At 43.7% G+C, this 24,975-nt stretch overlaps 2 protein-coding genes across 9 annotated transcripts in view; one reads left to right on the top strand and one right to left on the bottom strand.

Annotated features, from left to right (window-relative positions):
• CTNNA3 (catenin alpha 3) overlaps positions 1-24,975 on the top strand; it is a 435,224-nt gene that overhangs the window by 126,155 nt on the left and 284,094 nt on the right. The window contains exon 1 of one of the 4 annotated variants that reach the window (XM_071438370.1): positions 4,107-4,134. The exons of the other annotated variants lie outside the window; for them this stretch is intronic. Within the exon in view, the coding sequence (XP_071294471.1) occupies positions 4,132-4,134 (3 nt within the window). The 5' untranslated portion in view covers positions 4,107-4,131. Of the gene's footprint in view, positions 1-4,106; positions 4,135-24,975 lie in introns of those variants that run through there. 4 annotated transcript variants of the gene reach the window in all.
• Positions 1-24,975, bottom strand: part of LRRTM3 (leucine rich repeat transmembrane neuronal 3) — an 83,803-nt gene that overhangs the window by 17,398 nt on the left and 41,430 nt on the right. The window lies entirely within an intron of this gene.

Below are 24,975 nucleotides of genomic sequence, written 5' to 3'. Positions count from 1 at the left end.
TTGGGCTGATGATTTGTATTGAATTGTTGATATGTTCATTTCTTCTTCATTAACAGATTATCTTTTATTCTTTAAGAGCAATACATGCAGCCTAATGGATTTTCAGTTTCTGAGATTCTTTATTTTCTGTTTTTTAATCAATTAGTATGTGGTATTTTCACATATGTTGTTTGACTAAAAGCAGGTGAGGCAGACAAACAAACAAACAAATCCTGAAATCATTCTAGGCTCCATCCTTAATCTACCTGTCCTTTCTGTTCCTTTCCACTCCTGAAAAGGATTGAGCAATGTGGTGCTGTTTTGTGTCACCTCTTGGCTTCCCTGCAGCAGTCAGTCTCTGCACTGTGCATTTTTACTGCACCTGAGCAGCCAGCTTGTTCTTGGTGCTGCATTTGCTGTGCCTCGTGCAGTGGCACTGCTGTGCTGCCCCAGCTCTCAGGGCATTCCTGCTGCCCACAGCCCAGGAGTGCAGAGATCTCAGGGCGAGGGCAAGGCAAGCTTTAGCTCCTGCAGCTTGTTTGGATAAATTGAGGAAGGAAGGGAATTGCAGCTCAGCCAAAAGATGAGAAGCACGATGGTATTGCTGGGATGGGACCTCCACTGAAAAACAGCACAAGTGCACATGTTGTAAGAAGGTTTTAAAAAGCTCAGCTTGTCTAGGTGTCTGATTGGAAAAAATGAATGCAGTGAGAGAGCAGAGTGTTTGGGAGCCTCAGTGCTGGGTGTCAGAGCTGTGCCAGCCTTTGCCACAGTTTAATTTACTGATGGATCTCTCTGGTGTTGTTCCCCTGGGCCAGGGCTCCTTTTCAGTCTGCCTGCTGTGCTGGGACTGGAAGTCACTGAGTTGTGTGCAGCATCAGGGAGCTGGTGGGACAGCTGCTGGCTCATTTCCTTGTGTCCTTTGGCTGGGTGGCTCAGGCAGCCCTGCTGCTGACCCTGCTGTGTGTGTTGGTGCTGTCTGGGCATCCCTCTGGACGTGTGGCTCAGCTCAGCACCGACTCCTGAGAGCTCTGTTGTATGCATGTGGTAGAATGAGGATTGGCAGAGTCTTATCTGCTTTCATTTCATTCTGTAATCAGGAATGTGCCTGCTCAGTGGGTTTTCTAACATCTAAAATACATTCAACAAATGTGGTTTATACTGATTTTATGGAAACTGCTGCTTTGATGGATAGAACTGTATGTCCTTTTAAACTTTTTATTTTTCTTCAGTGTTGGAGAGTTATGAATACTTCTCAGCTTAGTCTCTAAATTTTTTTCTTCCATCAGAGCCAACTCTAACTTGATGGAACAGGTGGTTGCTTAAACAGCAAATTGTTTAACATAAAGCCCTGGCCAGGACATAGCTTCTTTTAATTAAACAACTCACAGTGCCCCTGCCAGCTATCTTTTCCCTTGCTCAGCATTGCAGCACTGCTTTGGACAGAATGTGCAACAGTAAAATCTCCAGTGTGAGCCCTGTTTCATCCAGATCACCCAAACTTTTCTTGTGTGTGTTGTGATATTAAGGTGCCCTAAGTCTGGATGGGACCTCCTTTTCCTGGTTTTCCTACGTGTCTTTTCATGATACCAATCTCTTCTTGTTTCAAGGGGAAAAACCCCAAATCAATCATGTTGTTCCACCTTTCCATTGCAAAACACTCTCACTCAGGGTGTTCAAAGCCAGGGCATGAAGGATTGCTTGGCTTGGGTGTTACTGAAACACCAAGTGAAGAGGCACTGAGAGGGGCACAGAGAGAGGCTCTTGGTGCTGTCCCCCCTCATGTTCTGACTCCTCAAAGACTGGCCCTGGCTGGCAGGGAAGGGAAATGCTCAGCTGCAGGGGCAAGAGGTCCAGTGTGCACACAAAGTCCATTTTTTCCCTCAGTAATTCAGGATGTATTCAGAACCTCTGGGATACTTCCTCTTGGCAGGTACTTGTCAAACCAGCCAGCCCAGGGGCTCATTTTTAGGAGGTTTTTAACCTGTAAGCCATCACTGAGCTCCTGGATGATAGAGTCAGGATTAGTTTCCAGTGAAACAGGTGGACTCCTCCATCACCTAAGCAGATAGTGCTGATAGCCCTGTTAATCATGAAGATGTCATAACTCTGGGGTATTACAGGCTCTGGAAACCAGGTGGTTTGTAGGTTATGTTAAAATCCCTAGTTTTGACTCTTTCATATTTGCAGAAGTGTCTGCTGCAAGTCTAAGGTACATGTGCCAAGAGGCACAACTGGCAGGATGAGGTCCTAGTTTTCAGGTTTGAGAAATGTAATATAATTCCAAGTATTTATGGTGACCTACTTACAAAAATGCCATGCTACCATTACCATACTGTTTATACAGATGTGACAAATATAAAAGAAGTCTGATACACTTATACTATAAAATACCATCTCTGTTTTTCTGAACTATAAAGTACTTTTCTCATGTACTGGATAATAGGGTATGCAAAGAGATTTTTTTACCAGATGTCAGAAAAGGGATCCCAAAGTGCTTTGTTCCAAGCAAATCTAATGTTGATTGCTACCAAAGGGGGAATTGGGTCCTCCATTAGAGTTCAGCCTTTGTAGCCTCAACTAAGGAGCTGGCAGCTTGTTGACAGAGAAATCTGGACTGAATAACAGGAATTCAATTTAATTTACATTTTTTTAAAAGTGAAAATCTTTTTGCAGAAAGATTTTAGCATAACACTTTTCCTGCTACACTTTTCTTGGTTTTTTGCCTGAAGCTTAAACAGTTGCTTGTGTTTTCTGTTCACACAAGTAGACTTTGGACTGAAAAGAATGTTTAGACTAGAGAATTATATACATATTTATCCCTAATGTTATTGGCTGCTTATTGCCAAATTATCTTGCTGTAAGTATAGGATGGGGATCTTTAAACCAGTCACTGTAAAACATTCCTTTATTCTTTTGATTGCTAGTATTTTACCAGTTTCATAGGTATTCCCCATTTTTGTGGCACCTACTTAAATGTGATGCATTGTTGGATCTCTGTTCAAATCCATGGTAAGAATTGAAGGTTGATGTCTCATCTCAGTATTGGATCTGATCTGTTACAGGCCTTTAAAGCATTATGGATACTTTGATAAAATAATATTTTCAACTGACTCCTGAATTAACAGTGAGAGACTGACAGATATATTCACTCTCATTGACAAAGATACTGTTAGTCCTTGGATAATCCCCCAAATCCAGGCTTTGGATCATCACTCAGTTATTGTAAATCAGGGTGAGAGGATTTACTCGATCAAGATTTCAGAGTACTGGGAAGGTATGTAATTTGGTGTGCTCTCAGGGGTGTCCCAGTTAATTGTGCCATTGGGGCTCAGTACATGACTGTGGGGTACAGAGCTCACTTGGGTACATGGTGCTGCTGGGCATCTGCTCATTGGCAGGGGACTTTAAAAGCCACAGCCAGCCTGTGCACTGGCTGCCATTCCTAACATCCCATGGGGCTCCTGCACAGCTGCAGTCCCAGCTCCTGAGGAGGAGTATGGTGAGTTACACTGTGGTTTGGGGTGTATAGCAGCCTGTGAAGTTATTGTTAATCAGCGGTGATGATGTTACAAAAACATCTGCTCCTGTCATAACTGATGCCATGTTTCATCAAGATCAGCACTTTAAGCTGAATCAGACATTAATTAATATAGGAATTGGTCCAGTTGTGAAGAACTTTTCCTCTGGAAAAGTCCATTTGGCCAGGATAGCAGTATTAAAGGAGATTTCAAACTTGTCTAGGTGAAAGGTCCTTACGCTTTTTCTGACTTTCAAGGAAATCCTTTGTGCGTCTGGACCCGTGTCTCAGTTCTTTTGGGGTCTGCTGTTTCTCCAGGTGGGGAGGGAAACAAATCTCTTTAATGCTGCCCCTGAAGAAGTACTGTGCTGTTACACTCTTCCATGGCAGTTATTTAAGTCTCTCCATTGTGCATATCTATATTTTAATTTTTCACTTCAATACACATATACAATTTGACAGACTTCTAGTTGCTTTGGGAACTTTGATTTCCAATGTTCTTGCTTATTTTTAAAATCAAAGTGTTTTGTTAATGCCTATTTCTTCTGATAAACTTTCAGAAGATATATTTCATTCTCAGCCCACAGCTAGGACTGGTTAAAGCAATTTTCACAGCAGCTCTAGACAATTGCATGGTAAGTAAATTAGCTTTTATTATAATCACAGTGGCTTTTCTTGTCTATTTGATTTTTGCATGTTCTTGTGTGGCTTCTCAAACTTCAGTACATCAGAATGAGAGAGAGAGGGTTTGCAAGGTGCCTGTGTGAACGTTTGCTGCAAGGTGCCTCTATGCTGCTGAGCTGCACCCAGAGCAGCAGAGCACAGCTGTGCAGGGGCTGCAGAGCAGGGCCTGCAGAGCAGGGCCAGGAGCTGTTGGGAGAGCTCTGGGACATCCCTGAGCTGGGAGCTCTGCCAGGGCAAGTGCCAGGACGCCAGAATGTCCTGCTGCTTCAGGCTCCTTGTGGCACTTGTGGTACACAGGGTCAGCATCATGGTTTTCTTCCTAGGAGCCAGAGAAGCTGCAAACACTATGGAAGAAATCTGAATGCTTGTTTTGTGTATTTTGTGGTGTGTTTAGAAGGCAGGGATTGGATGTGTTTGTAACATTGTCTGTCTTTCTAGCTACTGTGTTGACCTAAATTGAAAAACAGTGATAAAATGGGTACTGTACATGGACCTGTTCATGTGTGCTGATTTGACTGAGGTACTAGAGCATAGTGAATGAGAGCATGGTAGGGAATGTGAACTGCATGGTGAACTTATTTACTACATGCTGAAATGAGGGTGAGGGCATGGGGGGAGCTTTGTAACAGCTGAGCTGTGTGGTTTCACTCTCAGGTCAGGAGAACAGCAAATGAAGGCCTGCAGAGACTTCTGGATGTGTCATAGGGGGCAGCACCTTGTGGAGCTGAGGATTGGAACTGCAGGAGGAGACTGCAGGCATGTTGTAGGACAGAACTGGACTTCAGATTGGCAGCTGGGAGAGATTTGCAAAAATGGGGTGCCTGGCTCTGCCCTCATGAGGGACTGGCCAGGTGTGTCCCCATGCGGGGAAACAGCTGGAGGAGGGGCAGTTCAGCACAGGCTGTGTGGGCACCACCAGCACGCTGATACAAAAAAGGAGTGGCACAGGAGCTACTTCAGTGCCAGGGCATGTCTTGAAATTTTTTTACACTGGCCAGCACTGGGGAGGCCTTGGCTGGAGAGGAATAATATCCACTATTGAGATATGTCATTAAAGCTACAAATTAATCAGAGATTTCCTGAAGGACAGCATTGGGAGAAATCGGAATCTAGAAATGACAACTTACAAGAATGATTTGGAGTCTTCAGTCAAGAGAGCCTGAAGTAACATGTGATAAACCCCTTCAGATATTATTCAGTTCTGCTGCAAAGAAGGGAAGATCTGTTCTCCATCATAGTGGTGGGTAAAACAAGAAGCAGGTCTCAAATAGGATTCAATTGGATTAAACTTCTCCTGTTAGGAGCAATTAAGTACTGTAATAGCTGCCAGAGGAAATAGAGAAGTGTACTTCACAGGAAGCAAGCCAGAACCAGATGAGCCAGACTCCTGTCAGGAATGCATTGTGTGGCCATTGCTGCTGGGGCAATGATGGAAAAGGTGATCTCCTCAACTCCTCTCAGCCCCCCTCTAAAATACCACTTTTCAAAGATACTTTGAATTGGAACCAAACTAATTCTCTTATGTGTTTCTCAAGGCTGATTTGGATTAAACATTTTCTCAGTAGGTTTCTGGATAGAAGGCTTTTTGTTGTTGGAATTTAGCATTGGCATTCCATGCCCTCTGCTCCCCAACCCTCCAAAAAAGAAAAAAACCCCACTTTTTAGTCTTGAAAAGTTCCTAGCTTAGTAAGAGATATTGATTGTTCCCAGAATTAAGAAGGTGTAGATCAAAGAAATACACTTCTGAGTGAGGATAGAACTTGTAAGAGAAATAGAGCAACAAGTAGGTTAAAAGAGAATTTGGAGATAGCTGTGTTTTGTGTGGGATCAGAGACATTCTTGCCAAAGTCCCATCTGTTCAGTCTTTCTTCAGCTCTGTTTTCTTCTCACCTCTCTGTTGTGCTTGCACTCCAGAAGGAGACATCACTGTCTGACTGAAATGCTGAAGTCCTGCTGGTTGTCTCTCCAAATGCAGGGATCACAAAGAGCAACTGAGTTTTCACTTTCTGAGAGGTTTCACTGGTGGTAAAATCACCAGGAATTATCTGATTCAGGAAAGCCTAAGAGACTGTCTTCAGCAAATGGGGATCAAGTAAAGGAACAATCTCTGTTCTGGACAGAGATAACAACCCTGTGTATTCAGGACTCTTGGCAAAATCTCTCTCTTGGTGTGTTTTAATCACACCTGTGATGTTTCTCCTTGAGTTTAACTGTGAAAAATTAGAGTTCCACCTGAGCAGAACTTGGGGGAAGAGGTGTGCCTGAAAACTGAGGGCTGAATCCTCTGTTGCCAGCATGTGGCTTACAGTGCATGGCACAGCTGTGTCAGAAGGAAAGCCTGGCTAGCCTGGAGCCTGGGAGTGTCTTCAGAGGCTGAGTGGCTGAGAGGTGGCACATGGAGCAAGCTTCTAACACTGGAAATTCTGCATTTGCACCTGACCCAGCACCCTTGTGCATGGCCCTGAGGAAATTTCTGTGTGTTGGTTGTTGGTGGCTCACTGGAGCAGTGGGAGAATATTGCCTCTTGAGAGAGGCACTCCTGGTGGAAGAAGTTATTTCTCTTTTATCTTGAACTGGTTTGGATGAGTAATATTTTGCTCAGAATACATGTCTGCCATTTCTGTGTGCTCTCTGTAGAAGTTTTAATAGAGTTTCTCTCTTCCCCTATCCTGGAGAAAGAGGATGAAAGTGATAGCAGTAATTGGGAGAGACAGTCGCGTAGGATGGACAGCACAGGGGCTTTCATGTTTAAATTACAAAAGATTTGGGCTAGATGGAATCTTTTCCTCCTCATCAAACCACTTAGAATGCTATATATCAGGTTTATTTCTGGGAGAGTGGGTTAATGGATTTAATTATTCTCCTACTTTCAGTATCATAAATCAAAACTGATCTAACTGGGCTTATGCCAATAGCACAGTAAATGTAATAGGAAATCAGGGGGTTAATCTGTTGATATATTTCATTGGGGCTTAAGAAATCCAACACAATTGCCAAAATAACTTTTGGGTAATTTGCAAAACTAAATGTGCACCTCTAGGGCACTGAGTTGTTCCTTGGAAGTGGGCATCTCCTGGCTGGTGCATCTTTCAGAAACCTCAGTTCCTGCACCGTGCTCTCAGCCAGGTCCTGTTTGCTTCTGCAAGTGGCAATGGGCACAATGTGCTGCACCACGGGGCAGAATGAGTGTGGAAGCAGTATAGAGCTGGCACAGGCTACTTGCTTAAGGACAAATTCAAAAAGGATTAAAAAGTTCTCACTGTCAGATTTATTTGTAAAGAAAATTATTCAGTTGCTGGGGGATATCTGTAATTGCATATAAAGCAGTGGGAGGTGTCTGTAATTGCTGTCTATTCTATGTACTTTCTCCTGACAGCTCAGGTCCATACAATTGTGAAAATTCAGCTTGAAATTCAGGAGCTGTTAATTGGCCTCAAGATTTATCTTCATCTCTCTGTAACAGTTTTGCCCAGGCTTTTAGAGAGCCAAGTTATTGGCAAAGTCAGTGGAGTTTTATTGGGAAAGATTTATTGGTTTTTTGTAATCCAGCTAATGAAATGAAGCAGATTCACAGTTTTGGCCTCAGCAGTGTGACTAAATTGCAGAGCACAGTGTGCAAGGGGATCAGTGTGGAGGTGCAGCCTGTGTGCAGCTCAGCTACCTTGAGCTCCCTTCCCAAGCACAGCATGTAGGGAGTTCCCATCTCTGCTTCTCCTATCAGCACCACTCTTAACTGAAACTGTAGTAATCTGATAGCAGTCCTGGGGCATACCATGCCAGGGGCTTAAAAGCAGCTTTGGGGGAAGGGGCCTGCTCTCCTGGGCTCAGATTGCTAGGGCAGCTTCATTTGCTTTAATCCTGACAGTACCAACATGTGGGAGCAGTTTGTGTAGGGCAGGTGAGGATTTCTGTCAAGGGGGCACCTTCTGGATGTGCCAGAGGGATTAGGAACAGTCAGCTGTGTGCTGAGGCTGGGGGTGCACCAGAGGGATTAGGAACAGTCAGCTGTGTGCTGAGGCTGTGGGTACACCAGAGGGATTAGGAACAGTCAGCTGTGTGCTGAGGCTGGGGGTGCACCAGAGGGATTAGGAACAGTCAGCTGTGTGCTGAGGCTGTGGGTACACCAGAGGGATTAGGAACAGTCAGCTGTGTGCTGAGGCTGTGGGTACACCAGAGGGATTAGGAACAGTCAGCTGTGTGCTGAGGCTGTGGGTACACCAGAGGGATTAGGAACAGTCAGCTGTGTGCTGAGGCTGTGCGTAAACCAGAGGGATTAGGAACAGTCAGCTGTGTGCTGAGGCTGTGGGTGCAGCAGAGGGATTAGGAACAGTCAGCTGTGTGCTGAGGCTGTGGGTACACCAGAGGGATTAGGAACAGTCAGCTGTGTGCTGAGGCTGGGGGTACAGCAGAGGGATTAGGAACAGTCAGCTGTGTGCTGAGGCTGGGGGTGCAGCAGAGGGATTAGGAACAGTCAGCTGTGTGCTGAGGCTGGGGGTGCACCAGAGGGATTAGGAACAGTCAGCTGTGTGCTGAGGCTGTGGGTACACCAGAGGGATTAGGAACAGTCAGCTGTGTGCTGAGGCTGTGGGTACACCAGAGGGATTAGGAACAGTCAGCTGTGTGCTGAGGCTGTGGGTACACCAGAGGGATTAGGAACAGTCAGCTGTGTGCTGAGGCTGTGGGTGCAGCAGAGGGATTAGGAACAGTCAGCTGTGTGCTGAGGCTGTGGGTGCACCAGAGGGATTAGGAACAGTCAGCTGTGTGCTGAGGCCGGGGGTGCACCGGGTGGCTTGGCAGCAGCGCTGTGGGTGCAGTAGGAGGGGGTTTTGCCCTCTTGGCCCCCAGCAGAGCAAGCTGGGGTTTGTGGTGGGATTGCAGAGGTGTCAGAAGCCAGCCCTGCAGGTGCTGTGCTTGCCACTGCCTCCCCTCCCCGTGCTGTGCTCAGCTGTGCCGTGCCCTGAGGCTGCAGTGGGCTCTCCATGCTGGCTGTGCCCACCAGCGATTAGGGCAGGTGCCACCCCTGCCCTCAGACACAGCTCAGCCATGGACTCTGGCTTTTTTCTCAAGGAGTTTCCTCCCACCATTGGCCACCCACATACCTCTGGCATAGAAGGTTACAAGGCATTTTATTGCTGAAGGAGGTGATTTTCCTACAAGATTTCAGGGAGAACTAAACTGATCATTGTACAAAACTTGGGAGGTATGTTTTCAGTTTTTCATATATGAAAAGAATGGAGTTATTTTAAATGTTGAAATCATCTTTACTGTAGCAAAGACTACCAGAAAGCTTTGTGGATAAATACTTTGTTAACTCCAGTCTATAACTTTCCTAGGGAAGCTGATCATAGCTGACAAGGGAAATAGGATTCCACAGGAGTTTATATGAAATTATGAGATGCTGCAAATGGAAATATACTTTCTTAGGCAGAGGAGAGAGAACAACTTCTCCGTAATTGAGTTGCAGATAAAATTGAATTTAAAGGGTCCAGCAAGCTCGTTTGAAGTTCAAAGAAGCTGGTGCATAAATTTGGCCTGCCTGGAGTTACTGCATCTTTACACATATAGCTTGATCAAAAGAAAAGCAGAAATGGAGTAGTTCCAGAAATCCAGATTGATTAAGTCAATCTTTCTTACCCAGTGATGGAATTCAGAAAAATATCATTTGGTCTTCTCTAAAGTACTATCCTGCTGGATCAAAGGATTTCACTTCCAGCCTTTCTATACTAATGGTACAGTGAAAAAAAAATGAACTTGTACAGCAAAAAGATTATGCTCTTTATCACCTATTCAAGTTAGCAGTTCATGGAGGCTGCTGTCCTGCAGAGTAAGCTACAGAAATGCTAAGTCAGTAAAAACATTACTTAATAACTTACATTTACCTTTGTGACTGACTTGGGGAATGAAATAGTGAAATGTAGTGTGATCTGTAAAAGTCTCCCTATTTCATATTATGATTTATTACTTTTTTCTGTGAAATGGAGGGCTATTATTTGTGGAGCCTCTGGAGGATCCTGCCAGCAGGGCTCTGCAGCAGGAGGAGCCCAGGAGCAGCACAGTGTTTGTGGGCTGAGATCTGAGTACCAAGAGTGCACAGGCTGCCAGTTCTTGGGGAGGTACACAGTACAGCTGGCAGGAATAGATGCTTCTAATTAGCTAGTCTGAAAAATCTGCATAGAGGCAAATGCCCTGGTACCACTCTTAGAATATATTGTTTCTGGAGGCCTTAATTCAAGGAATCAAGGCTTGAAAGTATAATTTAGGCCCCAGAGTGGGACAGGGCTGGATGAAGATTGATGAGGACAGACAAAATCTTTGGGACTATGACCTTTAGCATAGCAAATTCTGTTCTGTGATCCTGATAATTTCACAGTCTTTTAAAAATCTAACAGAAGCCAATTGAAGTACAAATGTTTTCCATGTATGTATTTCCATCTATGCCTTATATACTGGAAGTGCAGGCGAGGAAATTAGAAAATGTCCTATTTAATGAATGTTGATCTGCTAGACCCAGAGTAATTTTGGAGCTTAACTGCCTGAGAGAGGTCTCTGCAGGCCTGCTGCTGCAGCAGTGGGAAGCTGATGGCAGTGCTGGAGCCTGCCCTGTTCCACACAGGCCCTTAGGCTGTGCTGCTGCTCAGGGCAGGCAGTGCCTCAGAATACCCTTCCACAGTGCTTAGGGTACATATAGGGAAATGCATTTAGGTGAGGTAGTTTTAGTGCAATGAGTCATTTCTCCTCCTTTCCCAGCAAGGTTTTGTGCAGTCCTAGAGGCCTGGGAGGAAGCTGACTTTTATGAAATGTGAGAAATGTCGTAATTCATTTTAAGTACGTGTCTAATAGTCCTACATGCCTAGTACCTTAAAATCTGGCCTCTCTTGGAGGTGGCACAACTCTTTAATTCTGTTAGGCTGTTAATACCAATCTGTTCAGTCATTGACAGCAGGTTTTTTATTGTGTGGTGATTTGGGATTATGAGAGTTATGGGGAAAGGTGACCTTGATGCAGGTTTAAGTGCAGCACTTCTTGACACAAGGCAGCAGAGAACAGCACTAGTGTTAACTTAATTATATTGTTAAATCCACTAGGGCTGAATTACTTGAAACAAATTAAACAAGGGACGTTCTTATTTCATAAACTGCATTTAATCTCATGCATGGCTGTGTTTATGATAGAGTCACAGCAATACAGTAAATTAAATGTGAATAGAAGTCACACCAATATCTTCATAAGCAGATGTTTTGTATGTGAGCTAAAGTAGAAATAAGATAAATCTAAAGTCATTCAGGGCAAGAAGATTGAAGTCTCATGCATTTACTAAAAAAAGATAAATTTGTGATTTTGAATAGTTAACATTTGTTCTCTTCTTCAGTCTGAGGCACACAGAAGGCTGGTCATTATGTCATGCACTAAAATTACACTTATCAGAATTTGCAATGGAATTTTGCAAAGAAATAAGCAGAAGTAATGGTACAATCAACATCAAGGCTGCTGCTACTTATTCAGTATGGATCTTGACATTTTGGGCCACTTGTAGGGGTACAGTTTTTCAGTGGTGGTAATTAGAACACCTGATGTATGAATAAGTTGTAAATGTATTAAATTGCTACCTGTCAGTACAATTTCACTTTGCTTACTGAAATCTCCCCTTAACCTTTTCTCAGCAATTCCAGCTAACTATGGGAATAAGGGAAAAAAGGTTTGAGTTACATTAGTATTGTTAATAACCCCCCTGCCCCCCTTTTTTTGTGTTGTGGCCAAAAAAAAAGGTAGATTCAAGTTTTATTTGTCAAATAATTTTAGGAAATTTTGGTGACTTTTTGTGGTGAATAAACAGTTTGGAAGGAAAAATCATTTAGCTCTGCTCCTTAATAATCCTGGTGCAGAAATATACTCTTATAATACTGTAAAACTTTATGTACCCATTCACATGTGGGTGGAATTTGTAATTCAATAGTTTATCTAATGATTGCATTCCATTTTCTAGTGACAGTTTTCATTAAGACTCCATTTATTCAGAGAATAGCGAATCTAATAACAGTAGCCTTGAGTTAAGGGATTTATCACTCTTTTTTTAATATTTTCCATATTCTGAAATATGTATCATTTAGGCATAACAGAAAGGTTTGTGCTTCTTTAAATTGTGCCACATTTTTCCGGTTGTTTAATGTGTATTACTTGGAGAATGTGCAGTAGGTATTTGAAAAATTGCTTTTTTCAGATACTAAGGTAGTAGTGAAATGACTGTAAAAAAAAGGGGGAGAGATAGTCACAACTATGGTCACAAATTTCATTTGAAATTCATATGGACTTCCATAAGTTTACCTTGCATGGTGTTTTTAATTTTTTTTGTTTGTTTGTTTGTTTCAGTGTTAAAAGGAAGGTTTACATGAGGGGGGAAGGGGGCTTTTCCAAGTTATTGGCTTAAACACACAATGGAAAATATTTGTTTTTATTATAAAGTTAGTATTTAGCATAACTTTTTATTGTATGTCTCATCTAACACAGTAACCATTCAATAAATTTTGAGGTAAAATCTAATCAACCCGTATAAAAGAAATTCTGAGCCAGGAACCATCTGAGTACAGGAGTGACAGGCCCAGCAAATCTGAGTTTCACTGCAGTTTGTATTGCAGCAAGATGGAGAGGGTTGATTTGAGTCCCACAGCTGGGGAATTGCTGGTTTTGAGAGGCACTGGTGGTGCAGGGGCTGTGTGCAGGGGCTGTGGGACAGACGGACAGAGGGATGGACGGAGGGAGCTTTGCCTTGCCCGGCCGCTGCTTTCAGGGCTGCTTCCTCAGGAGGGGCTGCTTCTTTCTTTGCAAAATTCCATTGCAAATTCTGATAAGTGTAATTTTAGTGCATGACATAATGACCAGCCTTCTGTGTGCCTCAGACTGAAGAAGAGAACAAATGTTATCTATTCAAAATCACAAATTTATCTTTTTATAGTAAATGCATGAGACTTCAATCTTCTTGCCCTGAATGACTTTAGATTTATCTTATTTCTAGTTCAGCTCAGCCCCTCCTCTGCTCTGCTCTCAATCCTCCTCCCCAGGAGCCTGTGCTGGCCATGCAGGGCTCGGGGCTGCCGGCCTGGCCTCTGCTCAATCCCGGCACTCTGGGCTCGGTCCCTGCACACGGGGCTCGATCCCGGCACTCTGGGCTCGGTCCCGGCACACGGGGCTCGGTCCCTGCACTCTGGGCTCGATCCCGGCACTCTGGGCTCGGTCCCTGCACACGGGGCTCGGTCCCGGCACACGGGGCTCGGTCCCGGCACTCTGGGCTCGATCCCGGCACTCTGGGCTCGGTCCCTGCACACGGGGCTCGGTCCCGGCACACGGGGCTCGGTCCCGGCACTCTGGGCTCGATCCCGGCACTCTGGGCTCGGTCCCGGCACACGGGGCTCGATCCCAGCACTCTGGGCTCGGTCCCTGCACTCTGGGCTCGGTCCCGGCACTCTGGGCTCGGTCCCTGGACTTGGGGGGCAGAGACAGCTGCAGTGAGATCAGGGGATCAGGGACGGGCACAGCTGCAGTGAGATCAGGGATGGGCACAGCTGCAGTGGGATCAGGGGATCAGGGACAGGCACAGCTGCAGTGGGATCAGGGACAGGCACAGCTGCAGTGGAGTCAGGGACAGGGCACAGCTGCAGTGGGATCAGGGGATCAGGGACAGGGCACAGCTGCAGTGGGATCAGGGACAGGCACAGCTGCAGTGAGATCAGGGGATCAGGGACAGGGCACAGCTGCAGTGGGATCAGGGGATCAGGGACAGGCACAGCTGCAGTGGGATCAGAGACAGGCACAGCTGCAGTGAGATCAGGGACAGGGCACAGCTGCAGTGGGATCAGGGACAGGCACAGCTGCAGTGGGATCAGAGACAGGCACAGCTGCAGTGGGATCAGGGACAGGCACAGCTGCAGTGGGATCAGGGGATCAGGGACAGGGCACAGCTGCAATGAGATCAGCGACAGGGCACAGCTGCAGTGAGATCAGCGACAGGGCACAGCTGCAGTGAGATCAGGGGATCAGGGACAGGCACAGCTGCAGTGAGATCAGGGACAGGGCACAGCTGCAGTGAGATCAGGGGATCAGGGACAGGCACAGCTGCAGTGAGATCAGGGGATCAGGGACAGGCACAGCTGCAGTGGGATCAGGGGATCAGGGACAGGCACAGCTGCAGTGGGATCAGGGACAGGCACAGCTGCAGTGGGATCAGGGGATCAGGGACAGGCACAGCTGCAGTGGGATCAGGGGATCAGGGACAGGCACAGCTGCAGTGGGATCAGGGACAGGCACAGCTGCAGTGGGATCAGGGGATCAGGGACAGGCACAGCTGCAGTGAGATCAGGGGATCAGGGACAGGCACAGCTGCAGTGGGATCAGGGACAGGGCACAGCTGCCACAGCAGCTCGGGGTCGTGCACAGCACAGCTGCCCTGCTCCTGTAACAATGTCCCAATGGTTCCAGGAGCATCATTCTCCTGCCTGAAATCGTTTGGTTTTCCTCTCCTCTACTAAAGCCCTCATTCGTGTCATACATTTCTTATAAAACTAGAGTTGCACACTCATGGCTGTGCATTTATGTTCTGAGTATGTGCACTTATAAGCGCAGAGTCTTAAGGATTTTGCATTTCTGTGTTTTAAAGGAGGGAAGAACCAACCCTGTGAAGTCTCACACGAATAAAGCAACAACAAAATCTAGAAAAAAAGTCTTCAAATAATTACCTAATGAGCTTTTAGGACTGAAACAGACCATGCCTTATGGGGAGAGTGTGAGTTTGAAAGGCTTCAGCAATATGAGTTATCACACATCCCTGGATAATACATCACACCAAAATCCTGTTTATTTAGGCTGTTGCTGTTGGCAGTGAATCTCAAGCAAGGACATGCAGCATACTGAGAAAGGTGAAATGGCAAAGCAGAAGGGTTGTCCATACCTGCTCTCAGATCTGTAATAGCCTCAGACAGAGATCCAGAGGAGATTTCTCCTCTACCCACTGTCTCTGTTCATTAAATCCTGTATGGTACTTGCAAAACATCTTGGTGCTGGAGTGTTTTTCCTAGTCTCACAAATACATAAAAATTTACTCTGTACTGCTATCGCTAGAAGGGTTGGAAAACAAAATTTATGCATTGTCTAAGTAAGAACAAGGTAAATCCTGACTTGAATAGTTTTGTATTAGTTAATAGTATTTTAGAAGGTAAATATTATCTCCACTTTTTTTCATTCTTTCTTTCTTACTTCTCCTGCCCCCCATTAGATGTGTACCTGGATATTTTGCTTTCAGGAAATTTGAAGATTTATTTAATATTAGTAGAAATAGACTCGATTTGAAAAATTTGCATCTAGATCCTAATGTCTTACTTCTTGGAGTTCTGGGAGACATAATTTGTATTGTAGTGCTTGGGATCTGCATATGAGTTTATAATTCAAATGCCACCAAAATAAACCTGTTTTTTGGCTTGTGCCTGTTTGTAATTGTGATGAATGCAGAATCTGTTGGTTAGGGAGGTCTTTCCCAGCAGTTGTGTACAAAGTAATTTGCTCATTACCCTTCCCTTCTTCTCACACCTCATCTTCTTTGAAAGTCGCTGTTTATCATTTTATGGCACTGGTGAGTAAGTGCTGCTGAGTCAATGCTCGATCACTTTCCGGCTGGGCCTGTGTGAGTAATTCCCTGAGATGCCAGGCAATGCAATTAAATGTGCAGAGCATTATGACTTCAGCATGACTGCAGCGTGGCGCGGTGGTCACCGTGCCATCCCCCAGGCTCAGGCTGGCAGGGATACCAGCTGGCCACAGGGCAGTGCTCCCTCTGGGTTCTCATTGCCCCCTGCAGCAGTACCACCAATGGCTCCCACTCTCATCACCTGCAGCTGTTTTGACAAGAAATGTTGCAGAGGAATTTTTTGCTCAAGAGCATATGAAATGTTTTCTTTTACTGGAGAGGCAGTGTTTTACAAAGAAAATGACCAGTGAAATAATTATTTTTGGAAATTTCTACAGTGGTGGTAGATAGTCTGTGCATCTGTGTATTGATGTATATTTAATTTTTGTTACTAAAAAAAAAAAATTGATGTGACATGAAGGACAAAGCATTCCTTACTCTATCAGATGAAAGTTTTGGAAATTGCAATTAGCTATTTTTTATGCACCTTTGTTAATCTTATGACTCATTCAATGTGGTTGATTCAAATGTCAAATTTTACTACAAGATTAATGTGGCCTGGTTTTGTAGCCTCTCATACTTTGTAGTCATTGCAGCTGCTCTGGAACAGGTTAAAGAATTGAAAATAGGAATGTTGCTTATATAAGATGGCCTGTAGGGCAGAGGGTAGTTTGAACCTTTAGAGCTGTTTTGTGGGGACAGTGGCTCTGAGTTTCATGATGGTGCTCTGAGAGAAAATGACCTCTTTCTTTCTACTCTTTAATCTTGTTTTAGGGTCTCCTCTGCTGTACAGCCACTTGTGATATGGTACCAGATTAAATTACTATTACTTCTATCTTTCATTAGGCAGAAAGACACAGGGCTGATTACTGACTTTACTCAGCTTCCAGTGTTCCAGGCTGTGCCAGAGCTCCTGGGCAAAGCTCTGGGTCTGTGTTGCTGTTGTTGGAGGAGCTCTGGGGGCACACCTGGGCTGGCCAGAGCAGCCACTGAGGGACAGCAGCAGCCTGCCCTGCCTGGCTCACACCTTGGCTGATCTTGTGCAGGGAGTGCTCCCAAGCACTGGAACATTCCTGGAGGACATGCTCTGGCTCATCTGGCTGCAGAGGGAATGTGGTTTGCCTGGAGACCCTGCGGGAATCCAGCCCAAAAGTGCAAAGCTCCTGGAGCGCCTGGCTGAGTGCTCTGGGACACATGTGTGGGTTCAGATGGGGAAGGTGGAAATTCCCAACCATTCAAACTGTGCTTTGGTCACATAGACTAAAATCGTATTTCCTCAGCCAGTGCAGTAGTCCACAGCCACAGTTAATGGCCAGTGCCTCTCAGTAGGTGTAGGTCAGCACAGATGAGAGGTGGTAAGGGACTTTGTTCCTGGTAATGAACTCCCTGATTCCTATGGCTCCTGGATTGCCATTGGTTTTTTCAAATGCAAATACTTCAAGTGCCTTGAGCATTTACTAGGATCTGTCTAAAAGCTAGAACACCTTCTGTAAACAAGAGAATTTAAAAGTCAGTGAATTCAGGAAAGGCATCAGTTCCCCTGCTTTCAGGTTTTATTATAGCCCTGAAGTTCTCTGGAGAAGTATTAAAGCATTACAGAGTGGGATATTTGGCATCCGCATTGCCTCAGGAATATTTAAAGGCTAAGGCTTGTCATTCATCATCTCGAATCACTGAGAGTAAAACCAGATTTTATACTAGTAAAACTTCTGGAGCAACACAGTCAAGCAAGCACCTAGGGCAAATTTCACCTGTAAGGAGTTTGGTAAATGAATGAAGTAGTGCCATAAAAACCTGTTCTGACTCTGCTCATAATTGAGGATTCACTGTAGAAACCATAATGATGTTAAGCATTTTGTGTGCAAAGTGGAATGTATAACACGTGTGTCAAAAGGTCCTGCATTGCTGGAGGATGTTCTCCAGGCTCTATAGTTAGCTGTGCTCCTTTTGCTATAGTAATCTTCATTTGTGTTTAAAGGCTATAGTAATCTTCATTGTGTTAAGTCTCTTAGGGACTAGAGAAAGGTCTGTGTTGTTGGTACTTGTTGGATAAATCTTGTGATGGCCAAAGAACTCTGCATCTGAAATCCTAGGAGAGATGCCTTAAAACTAGCTCAGTAAGCATTCCTTGTGTGATGGAAGCCCAGTTTGACACAGATCTGTCAGAGCTTGGAGCTCCCCCAGAATGCAGAGCATGGAGCCAGGGATGCTGTTGGGATGAACATGAAGTTCCTCAGGAGAACCTAGGGAAGTAGGTTAGCCTGAGATCCTGTGTGGTCAATCCAAGTGCAAGATACTGTCAGACATAGCCTGGGGGGAAAACTGCTTTATCTGAGGAGGAAGACTCTCAGAATGTCACTTCACTGAATCCAGCTTTTGACTCCCATACAAAGGGCTCTGGAACTGCTTCCTACCAACTCAGGGACTGACACTGACAATTTCTAGGGGTTCCTTCAGCCTAGCAGAGTGTTGGAATGAGTTGGTATTCCTGAGACGTCCTCCTCATCTGCTGCCTGACTCCCCTGTGTTCCCTGCATACCAAAGGTGCAGCAGTTGCTGACAGAGGAGTCTCCATTCCTGCCATAGCTCTGAGCAGGGCGTCCAGCCAGCGTGGGGCTTTGGGATAAACACACCATAATCTGGGGTTCCTCTCTTTTCCTGCTTTACCTTATTCTTGAAACTCCTGTTTCTTACCTTCCCTGTTCTTTTGCTAATTTTGTTGTAGGACCTCATCTTCCTGCTTTAGAAATTCTGCAATTTCTGATTACATTGTGATAGGGTCAATATAAAGACATTTCACTGGCTTCCAGTTTAAACTAATCTGCCTTTGCTCTGGGGTTTATTTACTGAGATATACCAAATTTTCTCCTTTGTCCTTAATTTTTGTATGATAAATTTCCAAGCTGTTAATTCCCTTTCATCCATCCTAGTGATTGTCATAAAGGTTGTTCTCTCCATCAGAAATTCATTTTGAATCCCTTTCTCGAATACAGCTGAACAGCCTGACGTATTATCCAGGAGAAATTACTTGTATGTCTCATAATAATGTTAACAAATCTCTTTCTTTACTGAAAATTACTCAATTGATGTGTTTAGAATCAGGTTCACCTTTTTCCAAGCCATATTGCATTACTCCTTCATATTGAGGTTGGAATTGATGAATACATTCATATTTTTCTTTCCCTGCTGTTATCTCCGGTGAATAAGCCCAATGTTTATGGGAAAAAAATTGTTTTTAAATGCATAACTGTATTATTTCCCATCAATTTTAATATTTTTTTTTCTACTGCACTGTTCTGTGTCATGTCCCTCTTTCAGTATAACAGTTCAGTGCCCCTGTGTTGATGATACTGCATAACTTTGTGTATCATCAAATTTCATTAGTATAAATTTACTCTTTTTGTTAAATTACTTTGCTCATTAATGACCTTACAGTCTCTCACCAGGCCCTTGCTTTTTTATTCAAAAAAAGTTGAATTTTTGCTTATTTTTAAACTTTATCTTTAAAGTTTATCCACCATTTATTCTCATTGCTAATTGCCATCTTTTCATCAAAGCTAGCAGGTTTTTTTAGTTTCTTGCTTTATCAAAGTGGAGTGTCTTTGAGGGGAAGAAGTTTCAGAGGTGGAATGTAGAATTGGTGAGTGAGTAGCAGTCCTTCACGGGGATGAGGGTCAGAAATGGGGTGTTAATTGTGGGACATGACAAGGCAGCAGGGTTGTCAGAGCGAGCTGATAACGTGGTCAGTTTGATAGACTCAGGTGAGGTTTTAGAAGAAATTATAGATGCATATGGAATGAGTTTGGGGCAAGGGCAGTAATAGAGTCCCTTGGAAAGGGAATCAGCTGGCACACAGGGAATGTACTTTTCATACAAAACTGATTTCCATTTTCTTTGGTTCAGGAGCCAGCATTGCATCTTTAGACTAACTGATGAAGTTTGGTGATGAATACTGCTTTGGTAATTGTACTTTGCTAAATCTCTTCACCCTTAACTGATACCTCCTGTAGGAAATCAAACTAAAAATACATCATTTGTCCTAAAGTGGCAGAATTCAGGAATCAGAGCTGCTTCTTTTCTTGAAAAATGCAATGAGTTTATTGCTGCTGACTGGCACTGCTCTCTGCCTTTGACGTTGTAACGTTAAACCAAGTGCTAGAACTGTATTCACTGGGAAAATGATGACTCTCTTAGACTCTCAGTACTTAGGTAATTAGAAGTAGTTGGATTATAACTATTAACATAGCATCAAGAAGTGATGCATTTTTTTATTCCTGAAGCTGCCTCAGTCTGGAAGCTCATGCAGTCCTCAGATCACACCAAGTGGCCATGAGCTTTTTGTCTTCTGCTCTTCCTATTCCTACACAGGTGGTGAGAAACTTCCATATTGGAAGTCTGAGCTTATTCCACAGCATTTGTTACAAAAATGAGTGGATAGAGTGTAAATCTGATTGCTTCTATTAAATAGAGCCAGTGCAGTTTAGATGTGAATAGGATAGTGAGAATCTGAAAGAAAACTACAAATACTGTAATTTGTCCTTTTAGAAGTTCACTTTAAATGAACTTCAGTGGGAACACAGACAAGCTGTATAACATTGTGACATATCAAACCTATCCTTCCTCTGTAACTATTGTGACATTAGTGAGAAATGTATCATAAGGCTGAGCTTTTAACACATTGTCATGTGCTAAATGAATCCTGGCTGGCTTAGCCATTCCCTTGTTCCCCTGGTTTCTGGGTCCCGCACGAAAAGCGTGACTTCCAGCAGCTGGGGGAGAAAGCAACACACTAAGAATTCATGGAGGGGATGAATAAAGTTAATTTTCAAATACTCCTGATGAGTTCCTTGGCTGTCAGCTACTTCCATTAGGCAGAAACCGGGTGAGTTCCAATTTGTGCCTCCAAAAAATGCTGAAAAGTGTCTGCTGATGCATTATTAAATCTGTAGGGCCAAATTTTCTGCCAGTATAAAAATTCCACTGATGACATTTAGAGCATCCAAAGATTTGGCCCATTATTAAAGCATTCATTAGGATTAATTCCTTGTATTGACACTATAATTTATTTGGGAGAGTAAGACACCCAATTGCAATATTTTATTTTAAGAAAATGCTGGTAGATGCCTATTCAATCACAGAATTATTTAAAAATCACTGAAAACTAGTGATTGCTGTATGAGAGAAGCATTGGGTGAGAAGACAGAGGAGTGAGTGGTAAAATCCAGTCAGGAGCCTGAAGGAGGTGGAACTCACCAATGCTTTCAGTGTCTGATGTTCTCAGGCCATAAAGAAGACAGACCAGTGGGAATGTAGAGTACTAATGGACTACTGCCCTAATCCAGACAGCTTCCTAAACACCTGAAATAGAGCAGTGCTGAAGGTTGTGGCATGCTGGATACAATGGATGACTTTGAAAACGATGCTAATTCTGCTTACTGTATAGCAAGTAAAGTGCTTTACCTGGTATTTTCTTTAGGCAGCAAAGACTTTCTGTCTTTTGAGCTTGTAGCATTTCTGCCTCACATTTTTTGCATTCAGTGGGGTTACACTGCACTTGTTTTGCAGTGGTGAAGGAAAGAATAATTCTAAATGCAAGTAACTGTTTTGGAAAGGAAAAGAAGCCATTACAGAAACTGCATTTTTTAAAAACCATCACTTAATCTTAGAGTTTGCTGCAAGGACTTGCTTGGCTCTAGTCATAGATTATTTACTGGAGAGCTGGGTTGTGGAATTATCTGGTAAAGATAGAGAGCAGCACCTTTTTATCTGTCTCTTGCTGTATTCATAAATCTAACACCTTTTAAACCTGTGATTGTCAGCAAGGCACTGATTGCTTTAACTGCAGGCAGACTGGGCTGAGACCAGTGGGTTCTTCCCTTCATTGAGTCTCCAAGTGTAAAGGTTGCTTCAGCTGTTGAAACATCCTCAATTTCAGGTGCTTTTTGAGAGGGAGAAAAAGCAGTGTTGCCAGATGGTACTTTCTGGACTAAATGAACAGAGAGGTTTAATCAGAGTTAATGCTGCTGACATGCACATCCTCCTGCTGGCCCTACAATTTACCTGCCCGGGAAAGGTGCTCACCAAAGTCTGGCTGCTCTGCTGGGGCTGAAATGGTTTCCTGTCATTTTCTTGCATTTTAACTTTGCTAGGTCAGCAGCAGTCTTAAGAAACTTCATGAAGAGTAACAATTTATTAATGAATGGTGAAACCTTTAAGATCCACTGGAGAAGCACTCTTGGAAAGCACATGCCACAACATCAGATGCTGGGGCTCCTGAGTATTCCCAGAGCTTTATGGGACGTGTGAACAAGACCTGCCTGGCCTTGTTCATTAGTATCAGTGCTTGAGTTTCCTACAGAACATGGTTTATATCCACATTTGCACCAGAGCTGTGCTTTTACTAGAGTTAGGCTTCAGTACTGAGGCTTTTAAACTCCACTTCAAAGGTGGCATTATTGCAATAAGATGGTTTTGTGTTTAATGATTGATATGACATACTATGCTATACCTGAAATCCTGAAATTTAGCCATAAAATCTCAACTAACTGCTCAAAGAAAGCAGCAGTACAAGGGACTATTTTTAGTCAATTATCCTGAGCAGTGACCAATTTGCTTGAATTGACACATTTCCTTTTTAACACCATTGCCTGGGTTTACAAAGGGTCAGCAAACCTGGGGGTTTCTGAGTTTTGTGCAGTGCAGAGGGTGTGAGGTGCAGGAAGCCTGGCTCCTGTCACCTGCCTCTGCCAATGGCTTGGGCATCTCTGGGACTTCCCTTTCTGGGACTCAGGTCACCCATCTCTGGATTACAGATGTTAACACTGACCTCTGGACAGGGCTGGTTCATCCACTGATCAGCTGGGGCTTGGTGCCACTCATTAGTTATTCATGCCCAACCACATCTTTATAAAACTGCTCTGGAGCTTAGTACTGGCAGGGGCTTTTGGGCTGCTGTGTTCTCATGCACTGAGACCCCAAAGCTGATGTGGGCAGCACAGGGGGAAGGGCCAGGAACAGAATGGGAACATTGGAAGAGGCACTGCAGAAGGGCAGGACGTGCTGAGCTGGCTCTCCTGCTCCAATAAAACAAAGAGCCAGCTGGAATGAGAGCAACTGGGCACATATCCCAAGTGCAGGTGGATCCAAGGTGTGATGTAGGACAGTGGTGCTTGGACCCAGCTGTCCGTGGCCTGGGGTGGTGTGGGAGTGTTTGAGTTGAGCTCTTGCAGCGCAGAACAGCCTGGCAGGGCAGGTTCTGTGCATCTCCAGCGTGAGCTGTGCTAGGCTTATGTGACAAACACCAAAATCTCTCTTCTGGCAAGAGAAGCTGCATGGGAAGGAGGGCCTGGCAACTCAAGGCTCCCTCCAAAGGGTTTGGAGGGCTTGCAATGGATACACACTGGGTACTGGTGAACATAAAAGGTGAATGGGTACTTTACCATTTCTTCAGCAACATTTTGCTTTTTTTTTTCCTGATAGAAATAAAACTTATGCTTGCCTGTGACAGGTTGAGAATTAAGCTGTTCCTCACCTTTTTTGCAGTCTTTTTATGCTGTGTTGCTGCTTGGTTTAAAATATATTTGCTTTTTCTCGCCTGTGGAAACAAGCACAACTGAAGAAGAAAGCTTGCTAGGAATAAATTGGCACCTCTTTCTATGCAGTGTTAAGATGAATAGAAAGGTTTTCTTAACCTTGTGCTCTTGAGAAGTGTTTTGAGCCTTTAACTTCTTCTGATTCTATCTGTCTCTGCTTTCTTACATTACTTTTCTCATGTCACCCCTAAAATTGTCAAGTGAAAATCAATGTTAAATTGAAGAATTGCATCTGCTGAAGACAGAACTTCACATGTCTTTTGTGCACAGTGAAAATACTTGTGGAAATTGCTTTCTCTGGCCTTAAACCATTTTTCATTTTTAGAGATTGTATGGAAGAACTTAATCCAAATGAGATTTTCAGCTTCAGTTTTTCCAGAGTATTCTTCCCAACATCAATCATGGTGTGTAAAGTGCCCTAGCACACTTCTTAATGGGCCGTGTGTGACAGTGTTCATTTGTCTTTGGAAAAGGAAATGCAAAGTGATGTTAAGAACCAAGTTATAAAATTCATAATAAGGATTGAGTTGCTTATGATTTGCATTACTCCAGTGCTGGGAGAACACCAGCTCAGTAGACATCTTGTTATTCTAAATGCAGCAGAGAAAAGAATTTTCTGGGATGCCTTTTGCTTGATTCTTATATGAAGCTCTGGCAATTTTTCAGAAATGGTCAAAAGTCATGAACAGGACTGTCCAAAATCAGAGTATAAGGCTTGGAAAATGGAGATGAGGAATTTTAAAGTAATTAAATGTATTTAAAAGTTATTTTTATTTTTCACCTCAATTTTGGAGTCTTCAGTGTCTGCTCATTTCAAATTTTCAGACTTTTCCTCAGAGCCAAGAGAGCAAGATTTGGGTTTTTTTTTTACGTAGTAACATATAATTCACTTTTCTCACCATTGTGTGCTGGGAGAATACACACACAACAAAATCTCAGGAGATGGGAGGCTCGTATCTGTTTTTACAAAGGTAACAGAGATTGCTGAAAAATTTATAATAATCCTGCTTAGGACAAGGTCAGTTTGGTTATTCCTTAGTTATGAAAAGGAAATACATTGTGTTGGGCTTGGGCATCACTGTTAGGATGTGAACACACAGGAGAAATAAGAGGCCTGGATGATAATTTGTGTGAGGAAGGATTGAAAGGGTTGGGCTTGCTAAGTCTAGAAGCCATAACATGAAAAGTGAAGAAACCAGTTTTTCAGCACTGTTGAACTTGCTCAGTGCCTTCAGAAGAGGATGTATCCTAGCAGTTCAAATTTAACCCTTGAAGTCAAAGTGCCAGACTTAAAGTCTAAAACCAAAATCTGAGGCACTTTGCAGCCTTATGAGGTGAGGTAAGAAAAAACATTCTGGATTTCGTTGTTTCCTTTTTAGTATTCTGTTCTTGAGATGCATATGAGCACATTTTGAGGTTGGGACACACAAATATTTTTAACTAAAGGTCCTTGGTCTTTGGGCAAACCCTTGAATGTCTCATGGTGTTTTCCAGAGTAATGAATGAGAGTTTGAGCACACAGGGTGGGT

This window comes from Agelaius tricolor, unplaced genomic scaffold (assembly GCF_023055355.1).
Source record: "Agelaius tricolor isolate 1412-34295 unplaced genomic scaffold, bAgeTri1.0.p SCAF_13, whole genome shotgun sequence".
Classification (NCBI taxonomy): Eukaryota; Metazoa; Chordata; class Aves; order Passeriformes; family Icteridae; genus Agelaius; species Agelaius tricolor.
Note: the sequence above shows the minus strand (reverse complement) of the source record. Positions and strands in the feature narration are given on the sequence as shown.